The 13,510-nt window shown below is 37.7% G+C and overlaps 1 protein-coding gene across 4 annotated transcripts in view; it reads right to left on the reverse strand.

The window, feature by feature from the left end:
- LOC102312819 (metabotropic glutamate receptor 8) overlaps positions 1–13,510 on the reverse strand; it is a 139,116-nt gene that overhangs the window by 118,402 nt on the left and 7,204 nt on the right. For 2 of the 4 annotated variants that reach the window (XM_005949909.3, XM_005949908.3), the window contains one exon: positions 9,955–10,753. In XM_005949909.3, coding sequence (XP_005949971.1) covers positions 9,955–10,605 — 651 coding nt within the window. In that variant the 5' untranslated portion in view covers positions 10,606–10,753. Of the gene's footprint in view, positions 1–9,954; positions 10,757–13,510 lie in introns of all 4 variants that reach the window. The other 2 variants (XM_042215373.1, XM_042215374.1) reach the window with 1 other exon arrangement.

Consider the following 13,510-nt stretch of genomic DNA (forward strand, 5'->3'; position numbering starts at 1 on the left):
ATTATTATTATCATTATTATTATCATTATCATTATTATTATTATTATTATTATTATCATTATTATTATTATTATTATTATTATTATTATTATTATTATTATTATTATTATTATTAATTGGCTAAATTAAAAACCTCTGTTGTGAAAAAAACAGCTCACCCTCTTTAAATTCTAAGATTTTATGTTTGAAGTCATAAAAATATCTGGTCTTTACTAGGTTCTATTTAAATAAAACCGCATATGTACAGTATAACATGATGTAATACACTGGCTTGTAGAACCACTTTTATCGACAATAACCAAGTAACTTCAGTCGTCTTCTGTATGACTTGTGCAGCCTCTCACACCATTGTGGAAATTACAATGTTGTTTTATTTCAGTTTCACTGAAACATCTTGGCTATTTTCTTATTCAGCCATTCTGTTGTATTATCTTTGGACAGGGGATTTTTGTTTTTATTTTGTCCTGCTGAGTACAACTTAAGAAAAAAAAAAACAGAGGGTGCACGTTGGGTGTGTATACTGTAAATTTTAGTATTTTCTACATCAGTTAGTTTCATTCAAAGTCACAAATGAGCCAATTCAAGTGTATTGGCAGAAAGCATTGCACTTTTCAATAAAGACAATTTCACCATTTTATTAAAATTAAAAAGCTTAACCATAATTTCACTGAACAGGAAGAAATGACTATAAGAAAGAAGTGGCTTACGTGATGTATTATCCAACTACAAACAATAGTTCATCTTATTCTGCATCTGTGTTGAAGTTATGTCAATTTACCAAACAGCCCACTAAATTGGAGTTTCACACCTGCAGGTTGTAATTGTGTGAAGTCAACATGACTTACTAATTTAATTTCCCCAAACACCATCACACCACTTTGCTCAACTATCATTCTGAAATGATGTGGCTCTGAATCAAAGATGAAGTCTGTAGTCTGTGTGCTTGAACATGAGTCTTTTCTTAAAACCAGCAGACCTCTGACCATTATTCCGGTTCAGCTGAGCATAGATGATCTCTGCAGGTCATACTGACCACCAACAGCAGCTTGAGATTTTCGAGCATTAACCCCACCCTACTCGGGGCTGTTTTATTCCTAAATGGCTAAGATTGGTACCCAGTGGAAGAATAATGGCCTTTTTATACATTTGAGAAAGGCTGAGAAAAACAAGAGAAAGTGCAATACGTTTACACAGAGATGGTAAAGGTCTGAGGAACACAATGTTGATATAACTGTGCAAAACTAAAAATAATCACTTTGCAGACTTCCACAGAAAGTGAAAAATTGACATTGTCTTTATTAGCAAACTTGATTTCAATAATAAGATAAAAACTCATTAAAATTTACTGACAAAGTTAAATTTTAAGTGGAGACTTTTACAAACCTTTTGTTATTGTGAAGGCTTTTATTGATTGATTGATTGATTGATTGATTGATTGATTGATTATTGATATTAATTGCAACATTTTCTGGTACTTTTACCTTTTTTTTAGTGTTCACATTGTGCAGCTTTTGTTTTGACCAATATAACTGGGATGAGAATATCTCCATGTATTACCTTGCATGATACACAGTATATCTGTCTGGTTAAAGTCTGACAGTTTAAAAAATGTTTCATTAAAACTGGATGAATTACAAATTGAAACCATAAAAATAAGTTGTGAAAATCTTTATTAACACAAAGACAAAAAGAGAGAATGGCAGCTTCAGACAGCATAATGAGGTTGTGATTATCAACTAAACACTAATAAATTGCTACTACAATGAGCAAATTCTCCCTGCAATTCACTTCTGTCCACCCTCTCCTATATTTCTTTCCTCTCACAGTTTCATTTGTTTTCAAACAATAGAGTGATTAGGTAATCACGACAGAATAGCCACAGGACACCTTCAGTGTGCATTCATTTTTATAGAGGCAGGAGTGATTTCACCCTCACATTCACAGTTTTAGGACATTATTAAGAGATGGTCTTGTGTGATGGTGCCACTAAGAGGTCACACTGTTAGATATTCAACGATGTCATTAACAAATTGTTAAACCTCCAGTGCCACCTACTCTTGGTTTTTAGCCAGTATTCAGTTCAGGTCAAGATGGTTGTGTCACTTCATAAGAATGTTTACCATAGAAATACTCTCACTGGTACTGTATTTGGTACAACTTGCCAAAAAGGTTTGGGTCCCCTTTGCCTTCAAAGGTGCTTTAATTCTTCATTTTACATATTTCCAATAAAGTCCTGAAAAAAATCCTCCTAGATTTCAGCCCATATTGACATGATAGCATCGTGCATTTGCACATGCATCAATGATGCAAACCTCCCATTCCACCATATCACAATTGGCTCTATGCAGAGGCCGTGTGAGTACAGTAAACTCATAGTCATATTCAAAAAAACATTTTGAGATGTTTCAAACGCCTTGACAAGTCATCAAAGCAACCAACAGAAGATAAAGGGACATACCAGCCCAATATCACAGCAAAACATGTAGGAGATGTGCCAGTCCAACATGTCCATTTCACATTTTGAAGAGGCAGAGTGTGAAATGAACCCGGAAATGGTCGTTAGGTAAGGATAGGATAATACCATTTTTTGCGCATCTGTCACACTTTCATATTTCAGCTCATCAAACAAATTAGGTAGTTTAAGCTTCCGACGTCACCTTATGTGAAAAAGCAATGACCTCCACCCCACCCCCACCCAAACCTAATAATTAGCTGTGTCACCCTTGTTAATATTAGAAACACTGAACCAAAAACTAGTGCGAGTTGTGTGTAAAGACCCAAGATAACTGTCAACAAACTAATGAATGACTTAGCCAAGTCTGGAATTGCAGTCTCAAAGAAGACAATCACTTAAACCCTGCACAGGAATGGACTGTGGTTGAAGAGCAAGAAAAACTCCACTTATGCAGGAGTCTTCTAGCCAGACTGAAGTATGCCAGGGAAAACCTGGAGAAAGACTATGCATGTTGAAAGTGTGCCCTTTGGTCAGATAAGACAAAGCTAGAGGTCTCTAGCCACAGAACTGCTGCTTATGTTGGAGAGGTGTATGACATGTAACCAGTTTAAAAATCTGATTGGAATAAAAATGCTTCATGTAAACACACCAATCCAAAGATTCTGTCCCAATCACAGTCCTGTATGATTATTATTTCCTCCTGATTGACAGAGGTGTCAAATAGGGCTGAGTATCGTCACTGATTTCTAGAATCGATTCGATTCCGATTCACAAGGTCCCGAATCGATTTGATCCACAATTCGCTTCAATTCAATTCAATTCAATTCAATATGAATCTGGGAAATTTTGCCTCAGACAGTCAGAAATATTGTAATTCAGATCGGTACATTTACATATTTTTGTATCTATAAAAAGGAAGCTGACACTCGCAAGACTTTATCAAAGGTGTGAGCGTCACAGCAGAGGCCTTTGTGTCAAAGTAGCTGAATAAAACACAGAAAAACATGAAGGTGATTTTCCTGGTCTGGGATTTTATAAAAATATTCTGCAGTACATCAAAAATGAAAGAAAACCATTAATCAACATATGAACATTACCTCTGAAGTTACAGCGGTTTTATTAGAGACACAGCTAAGCGTTTTGCATTTTGTATAATTTTAAAAAGTTTAAATTTGTTCAGTCGGTGGGTCGCGCTTTGTGTTTACATCTTTGTGCAGAATCTGTGTACCTGCTCTCATTTAAAGCTGTTTTAGCTGTTTGGTGGTTTTCAAAATTTTGTGAGGTTTAACCTGAGATTTTGGCATTTTGGGCAAAATAAATTTATATTAAAAAATCGATTCAGGATTTTAATGAATCGATATCACATTATCCAAGCCAGAATAGATTTTAATCGATAAATCGATTATCAAAACCCACCCCTAGTGTCAATCTGTAAAGTTACAAGGGCAAGGTCACCAAGTCACTAAGTGACTTCTCTAATCTACTAAAAGAAATCTACTGCTTTTGCTAGAAATTCTTCTCTTGGTTGATACAATGTCCTCAACTGAACTGGCTTTTAGGTGTACCCTTCTTAAATGTTTTAGTATGCATGCTATTGACCAACAACAGTACATTAGAAAGTAGCAGTAGAAAGTGCCCCATTATTTAAAACGACCCACATATTGAGTAAATGTATTTTATCTTTGCTAAACTCACAAGTAAACTGAAGGTTGTTCGTAAACGCATTTAGAATATGTACAAAAAATATGTCATCAGTGAAAACATCAAATTTAACATAACAGGAACCATGACAAAAATCTTGTAGCTCAGGATAAATATCAATACTGTTACAACCCAACAATCTATAGTAGTCAGCTCCTGAACACCACTGGATCCAGATGCGATGAATCTCCTGATAATTACTTTTATCAGCACTGGAATGGATTTGGTGGTTTGTTTACATTTGATATTACTATGCTGTCGTAGTGCTGGGAGACTGATGAGCATTTTCTGTGAACTGGATATCCAGTCATGACACTGGAGGCTCAGATCTTCTTCTTTGTCTGACTGTTCAAATAATAATAATAATAATAATAATAATGGATTGGATTTATATAGCGCTTTTCAAGGCACCCAAAGTGCTTTACAATGCCACTGTTCATTCACTCTCACATTCACACACTGGTGGAGGCAGATCCAGTTGTAGCCACAGCTGCCCTGGGGCAGACTGACAGAGGCGAGGCTGCCATATTGCGCCAAATAGAAGGGTATAAGAAGATTCCTTCTGTTTTCATTGCTCTTTCTGGTATTTTCCCACCTGATTCCTTTTTTATTTTGTGTTTTTGGCTAAACCTGCAGCAGATTCAAAACACAGACACCATGGTTGAGTTCCTCCCACGCAGACAGCAGAGATGGAAATATAACGCAGCAGCATGAAGGAATGTAGCAGCAGAGTGTCCTGAACACAAGACTGTGCTCACGCTGTGTGTTACAGTGTGAAAAGGATGCGCAAATATTATGCAAATGGACTTAGAGGATATCACAGTTTTAGATGGAATATCTCACCCCTTATATCCTCAGTGAAGTGTCTGAAGAGGAAGAAAAATGCTTTTATTAAAAGCAAATCTCTTTGCAATCGAGACTGGAAATATTAATATTTTTTACTGATGGAGGAAATAAAAGTGTCATATTTAACCTCAGGAGTAAAAGGTTGAAAAAGAAGAAAGGCTGTAAAGTCATCAAAAGGTTCATCCTCTGGAGAGAAAGAACGAGATCAGCACAATCTATGGATGACTTATTATTGAAATGACCGATTATCACTTACTGCTGTGTGTTAGTAATATCCTATCTAAAATTAAGCCCAAAATTCTTTACCATATAAACACATTATGGCCATTACCTGTATAAAAAGGACCACTAAAAAATAAAGTCACAATAAAATGTTTCATAGTTGTGTTTCTGTTTGTCCCCAAGTAATCTGTAAAATGATATTATTGATAACAAGACCTTTCTTACACCTGCATTTTTTTTCTAATTGCCAGAAAGTTGAGGTTTGAAAAGGATGATGGCTTGTACAGGGTCACGTGATGTTTGACTTCAGTAAACAATTTCCATGAGTTTAAGCTGGTCGTTCTGAAGCCATATTGAATACAATTTCAATAAGTTGTATCCCTTTTATAAAGTTGCCACTTTGTGCAGTGCATTTTATCAAGCCTGGTTTCAAAACATCACGTGGTCGATGGGGAAAGGAAACCCACTAAACACAGGGTTTCACAACAGCACATAACTAACAAATGGGTAATGTCATTGAAATTAATTTATATACAGTCCATGATTGTATTGAGAATGTTCATTTTGTGAAATAGCACACTCATTAAAAATATGAGTCAAGTGCTTAAAAACAATACAACTCTATCTGGATGCAGAATCTGGATATGGATATGTGGTTACACTATTTTTATTTAGTTATTACCAAATGGGGTATAAGTGGGATGCCTATCGTAGTGTCTTTACTCAGAATATCCTCAACTAAAAAGAGCCTTTTCAATAAGCCTTGTTATCTGTCAGTGTTGTGACTATAGCTGAAGGCTGTGACAGCACTGGTGAGGAAACCTCTGCGTCAGCATTATCTGGCTATTCCCATCACCACCACCACCCCCTCCCCCACCGCCCCCAGAGGCATCTCTGGCTAATTTTAGATAAGCGATGTTGTTGGGCCTTTCCGTCCTCATTAAGCTGTTAGGGTTCTAATACACACACACACACACACACACACACACACACATACATACACACACACACATTAAAATCATACACTTCATGACTAATTTAACGCAGTGGAGTATGTCTGCTGCTGTGCACAGCAACTCGCTGCCTTCAGACACAGTTTGTCTGTGCAGAGAATGAGGCAACAGCTGAGATCAATGTTTTGTCAGTGAGAAACACGTTATCTATTCTGTATCCAGCTGAGAGAAGGATAAAACTGAATCTACATCCTCAATTGGAAGCCATTAGCATTGGCATGTTGACCAGAGGTCATAGAAAGTTAATAACATTCAGCAAATTTGAGTGATTACGGGAAAAACAACCAGTGGTGACATGAAGTGGGTGGTATTTGAAGTAAAGGTTTTTGAAATTTCAGACCAGCAACTCCAGTAGCTGCCAAAGAGAGAGTAGGATATTATTGACTGGCATATGGTTATGGTTGTAAGGTTACCAATTTAACTAGAATATCCACGAGCAAGCAGCTGTCAGCTTTAGAGCAAGGCAATAAGTGCTTGCAGTGTCAAATCTAAAAACAAACAAATTAAAATGTGTTCCTTCATATCAGAACATGCTGTTATAAGCTCCACGCCTTTTGGAATCAATCCTGCACATTACTGACATCTGGGGGGCGCAGTCAGCTATTGTTGCTGAAAGTGCTGTTTGTTTCATAGTCATAGGAAAGCAGGCTAGCTTAGATTAGTCTCCATTTTAAGGGTTTTAACAATGGCGGAAACAGGGCAATCTGACAAACCCAGAGTTTTTTTCTGGTGGTTTATGCATGCACACTGTTGATAAACCTCTGATCTTTCTTGGTAAACCAATGCAAGACTAGCATACAAGTCAAGCTGTTTCCGACTCCCTTCCACATGATGTATGGAAACCCAATTTGGATTAGCAAGTAAACAATTGTGATTTATCATGGGAACAGATGAGTTTCAACTTGCTAACCACCTTAGCTAACATTTAGAGAAGATGGAGTGTAAAAACTTTATTAATTAGTGCAATTAGCAATGACTTAAGATTAATGATTTGAATCCCCCTGTAGATATTGACAGTTGACTGTACAATCAGAACTGCTTTACATCTGCGCTGTAACTGCAATAAGTTAATTAACAGATTTGCACTACAACCTAGTTTGCCTCTTATCTGTAGTTATTTTTATTTTATTTAATAACTGTACAGTACTCTCTGTATATAGTAACCATTGTCCTTAATGTAAATATGTAAGAAAAATTGTGTATCTTTCTGTTCTGTGTCCTGTGTACTGTTTGTTTGTATATGTGTTTTTTTGACTGCTGTTACAACCAAATTTCCCCTTGTGGGACAATTAAAGGATTATTCTATTCTATTCTATTCTATTCTATTCTATTCTATACATATCATACCGTATCACACACTGCTCTGTGTTTTTGATTAAACTGATTTTTCTTTTGTCATTAATATATTTAATATATTACACTTTAAAACAAACAAACAAACAAAAATCAAGATGTAGGCCTGTGTCTCATTAACTTTTTTTTGCGGGTGTTTTTTATAGAGACATGTGGTCCAGAATATGTTGCTGGACATTCAACAGAATGTTAGGTATTTAAAACAAGCTCAAACGTAAACATATGCAACAGTATTATTAATCCATTTAACAGTGCTTGGAAACATTTTTCTGTAAAATAATTATTATTTGATACTTTATGTACAATTTTCCAATAATACAGGTGTATGTTTAATCAGGTTTTTTTTTTTTTATCTCGTTATGCATGCTCAATAATCCAGGAAAGGAAATCCCAAAAGTTCTGTTCATCTAGACGTAGCGTTTTCAGTAGGAGAAATGTTTCGTCACTCATCCAAGTGACTTCTTCAGTCTCAGCTGACTGCAGGTTTCCCCAAATCTTATAAACAGTACATTTGCACAATGACTGAAACTGGCCCCACTGAATGAACAATGGGCTGGGAGGTTGGTTCCTTGATCATTAATATGCAAATTCTCATGACCACTGATCAACAACCATTGATCAAAGCTCAGTGATCAAAGACCAGTGATCAATGGCCATGAGTACCATTCACAGAGAGTTGGGGAATGGCCGCAATCACAGTATTGTTGGATGATGATGGAAGATGGTGAAAGCATTTGACAGGCATGTCAAATAAAATTTATCTTCGTAAATTACCAAACAGTAGAGGAAAATCTCTCCTACTTCATTGTCAAGTTAATTTACAAAGGTAAATGCTTAACTTTCCACTTCATACATGTTACACAATGGATCATGACTGAATAGAAGATGATTGCAATATCACAGAATTAAATTGTACTTTAATGTCTTAAATTGGGATTTTTGCAAAGAGAAATCTTTAGCAGATACAGAAGTGTGCAAATGTTTTGACTTCTTTCTTTGCTTTGTTTGGAGTCAGATTTTCTTGTGCTTTTTAAACATGATTAAACATAAAGTACAGGCACATCACTAATATTTATTCAAATAATCAGCGCATCGTCTCAAATGAAAATATGTTCACCTTACTTGACTCAAGCAGCTTGAAGATTTTTTGAATCCACAGCTGCTGACAAGTCGATTTTTTCTTCACACTGTGAATCTTTTCACACTGCGGAGGTCAACAGAAGATTTAGCCAGGCTGTGAAAACACCCAGTAATCTGCTTCTCGCACCAAATATACACCTGTCCCTCTGTTTTGGGTTAAAGATGCTTTTGTCAGCATATTCAAATTTTTTGCAGGACACTCCCGGAAGTTTTCCCAAAGATGAAGATGTTATGATATTATAATATCTGGTTTTAAAAAAGGTGTCTGACAGATAATTCATATACACTGTAAGACCAAAGGCTGTACATAAAAGATCCCATGAGAAGTATCTTGTTTTTTCATAGTGGACATGACAAGCAAGGGCTGAATCTTATTATCTTAGGAACCATGACACTGCATAGCAAATGGTAGCAACTCATCAGTCACAGGGCAGCCATCCCCGGTAGCATACCCTGATTAACTGTGGATTTAATTTTAGATGGATTCACAATTCATGAAAATAAATGTAATTATTTATTAGATAAGTCCTGAAGCTAGTGATGGAGGCCATAAACTTATCAAAGTATTTACTGAGGTCGGTACTGAGGTGTACAGTGTGTACAACCTCACTTTTGTGTTTTGCAATGTTTACATCTTAAAATACACTTCAGATTGATTGACACAATAAATCTCTCTACATGTAAATATTTTACATGCTTTCAACAAGTACATTTAGCATTAAACTGACATACAGAAGATTCTGTATTTTGCTTGTATATACACATGATTTACTTTATCAACTTAATGGGTATAAATGTTCTTTCAGTTAAAAAAATCATTAGTAAAAATAATGATTCTAAACATTATTTTGAGATAACAATATTAGCTTTCTAACTCTTGGAGTTGTCATGGAGTTAGTGACAGTGTATGAAGCTGTTAAATATTAATTAAATAACATTTGATTGTTCATACAAGTATTTATCGACATATATATTCAGAACTTATGGCTTTAGAGACTGGTCCTTACAAGTACTAGGACTACCAAGCATATGGTGAGGTATAATGTACCCCACCATACTCCAACAACCACAAACGTCTGTTGACTGACCCAGCCTAACACCAAAAACCGACACACAAACACACAAACCTAACCTAACCACTCCTCGAATCACTGCTATAACCAAGCATTATTCTTAAAAACAAACAAACAAAAAACTTCAAGGAATCACACAGCATTCTTGTACCTTAAACAGTCGCAGGATGTTCGCCACCATGATCGATACAGAGCTGGCCGATGCGCCGATGACTCCCACAACTTTATCTGGCTTCGCAAAGATGGGAGGATCACCATTAGTGCAGCGAACATCAGAGCCATCCCTCTCAATTAGTGCCTGGACAAAAGTAAGGGACTGCTCCAAGGCATAGGTGTCACGTGAACATGTGTCCAAGATTCGTGCCCCAAGTGTCACATTGGGCAGCACGTCTGGGTCTTTGTTGATGAGGTCGATGGCAAATAGCATGGCCTCCAGTCGATGGATGCCTTTCTCCTTCTTCAATTCACCACATGGCATCCCCCTCTCACCACGGGAATGCACAGGGAACAACCCACCCAGAATGATGTCACCATCCAGGCGGATTGAATGGGTATACTCCTGTGAGCCCTGCTGGGAGTCTGCTAACACAGCAGGCTTCTGGGAGGTGGAACCTTGCAGCCAGCAGCTCTTTAGCATCAGCACAGAGAGAAAGCAGTGACTGTAAAGAGTCAGGGGCTTTGACTCCCTCACCATTTTTGCAGTGACAAGAGGTGTGGAAAAAGTAAGTGTTGATATTATCACACAATCAACAGTCAAATGACAGTGCAGGCTGTGTGATAACGGAAGGCTGGGCCAGAACATGGAATATCCCTTCACTTGGGGCAGGGTTGACCATTGCAGGCAGGTCCACTTTGGAGCAGTGACCTTGCAGATTTCCTGTAGTACAGGTTCCTGTGGCAAGAACACCTTTCTCGTCTCTACAGCTCCAGCTTCACATTCTTTCAGAGACCTGCTTGAGAGAAAAATAAATCCAGATAAATAAAAATAAAAGAACCTTTAAACAAGAGATTGCACAAGTTTTTCTGAGCAAAGGCATGCCACGGTGTTTCTTTGTTATTCTGCTTTACAACCTTTAAATATTTGTGCTGCCAAATACCAGAATAACTTTTCTGTTCAATAATAACAACAAAGATTCCTACAGGAGCAGAGTTTCTGTCTCGGTGTTTAAAAAGCAAAGATGTGATTACATCCCCATGGCTCTAATTTCAGCATTTAGAAAATACATATGGGAAACACTGGCCAATTAAAGGGTCTTATGAGAGCAAAATGCCATTCCTACTATCTGATTTGTGACACATCTTCCTTCAGACAACCCTGCTTCAACTCATAAAAGTTGAAAAAGTTGCCATTGCGGCATTGAAAACATCTAAGCTGCAAAGATGAGCCGAGTGTTATGATATAAAGTGTAATTCCGCAAAACTTTTGCTCTGAATTCTAGATACCCCATTTAATTTTTTTTTGAGCAGGTGTGGGATTAGAGCTCTGGGTAGCTCCCCAACTGGGTCTAGACTGGGTCTAGAGAGTATTTTAAATTCAGGGAATTTAAAATAGAAAGTAGCTCGTCCACAGAAGGACTGGTAGCTCCCCTTACGATAAAGGTTCAGATCGCGCGAACAGGTGTGAAATGTGTGTATTTAGTTAGTTTGTTTGTTTGCTTGTTTTAATCAATTTTAAATCATGCTTTTTATTTGTTTTTTGTTTCTAATGTCTCTGTAAAGCACTTTGAATCACCTTGTTGTTGAATTGTGCTATACAAATAAATTTGCCTTGCCTTGCGTTGCCTTGAGGATCGTGTCAGTCCATTTCTGTGCACCAAAGCTGGTCACAAGTTTTTACTGATGATGATGTGTGCATCAAATTATGTTTGCAGAGGCAGTTCTCACGGGAATAATTACTGTTTCTGTAGTGTTAAAGGCTTTAGTAAAGTTTTTAGATATTTTTGGCCTTCTAACAGTTGTACAAAAAGATCAAGGCACCAACTTACACTCTCTGCACAGGTGATTAATCAGCTCAGCATCTCTCAGCATTATTGCAGTGCATACCACCCTGAAAGCCAGCACACACTCAGGAGGTTTGATCAAACACTCAAACACGTTCCAAGGATACAGTTTTGAGTTTGATAAAGACCGGAAACAGGAGGTTCATCTTATTGCTGAACGGGAGGTAGTTCAAGTCATTTGGCTTTAGCCCAGCTGAGCTTGTGTTTGCTCGTGTGCATTGTGCATTGGCCTCTGAAACTCCTGCAAGAAAAATGGCTTAACAATGATAAAAAACAAAATATCCTGGGTTGTGTCAGTGCTTTCCATTTTAAACACCGCTGGGCCTGCAAGATTGCAAAACAAAATCTGGCTGCAGTCCCAAAAAGGATGAAAAGTTGGTTTAACAAAAAAAAAAAAAAAAAAGCCAGGTGACAGGGTGTTAGTTTCCATGCCCATTTCCAGTACAAGTCTGTTGGCACATTACAGCAGCATTTTTGTAGTGGAGAAAAAAAAAATTTGCGACACTTATGACTTCATTGCCATGTTCTACTGCAAATGACGAAGCAGACTGTGTCACATAAAGATGCTGAAACCATATTTTGACCAATGATTTGTCTGGTTCAAACTTAGTCGTCAAAGTAAAAACTGCTTTGACATCTTTTTCTCACCACCAACCTGCATGTGATGTGCTGGCATTTCCACCGGCATGCCTGTAGCAGCAGATAACAAAATCGGTGATGCTGATGGACCATCTATGGCATTGGTACAGGGCAACTGAAATAATTCTTAGATTCTGGCAAAGCTTAACTCATGTTTTAAACATTTGAGTGGGTCACAGCAAACTGACATGATTAGTCTTATTTATTCACAAGGGTCTCTAGTCTCTGTTCTCTGACATGCAATCCCAAATGCATATGTTAACATATGATGTAGATTTGGCGGTTTCTTACTCCATAAAACAACATCCATATACAGTGAACTAAGAGAAGTGGCAACATTTACAAAAGGAGGACAACTATATGTTGGCACATGGTATTGCAGAATTTAGCTGTAGCTCATGGAGTTCCTCCTTCCGAATAGCCAATAAGTCTTATAGCTTTGGCCATTTTTATACAGACTATAGGAACAGGAACAGTGTCTCAAAGTCACCCTCTTCCACAATTGGAAGATTGTGGGAACAGTGTTGGTTTAGCAGCTTTTGTGATTAAGCTGGACCTCTTAAAAGGCTCTTGGCAGGTGGCACTGTGATGCCAGATGGTTCTCTACAATACACAGTTATACCCTTTGGAGTCCGCAAAGCACCTGCCACATCCTGGTTTTGACTATGTCATGAATCTCTGTGTGGCAGGCAGGAGTTGGACCCAAAGTGCAGGCACTCAGGCACGAGGTTTAAACACAAAGAACTCAGCTTTATTTGCTGGCAGGGGAAAGTCATACAAGAGCAAACTAAACTAAACTAAACTAAACTGGAAACTCACAAACTAAACTCACAGTGAGTCACAGAGAGATCCACACAGCATGAGGGACGACGCAACACTGACTCAGAGAAACACAGGGTTTAAATACACTGGGGTCGTGTCCAAATTCATGGGCTGCATCCTCCTGAGGCCGCATTTGTAGACCGATTACGTCACAGCGACGCGCCGAAGGCTGTCCAAATTCGTAGACTCCTCCGAATGCAGCCGACAAATGCGTCCTCCTTTTCCCCGAATTTGAAGGATGGGTCG

The sequence above is a fragment of the Haplochromis burtoni genome, unplaced genomic scaffold, assembly GCF_018398535.1.
Source record: "Haplochromis burtoni strain Fernald_Lab_line unplaced genomic scaffold, NCSU_Asbu1 Contig_706, whole genome shotgun sequence".
Lineage (NCBI taxonomy): Eukaryota > Metazoa > Chordata > Actinopteri > Cichliformes > Cichlidae > Haplochromis > Haplochromis burtoni.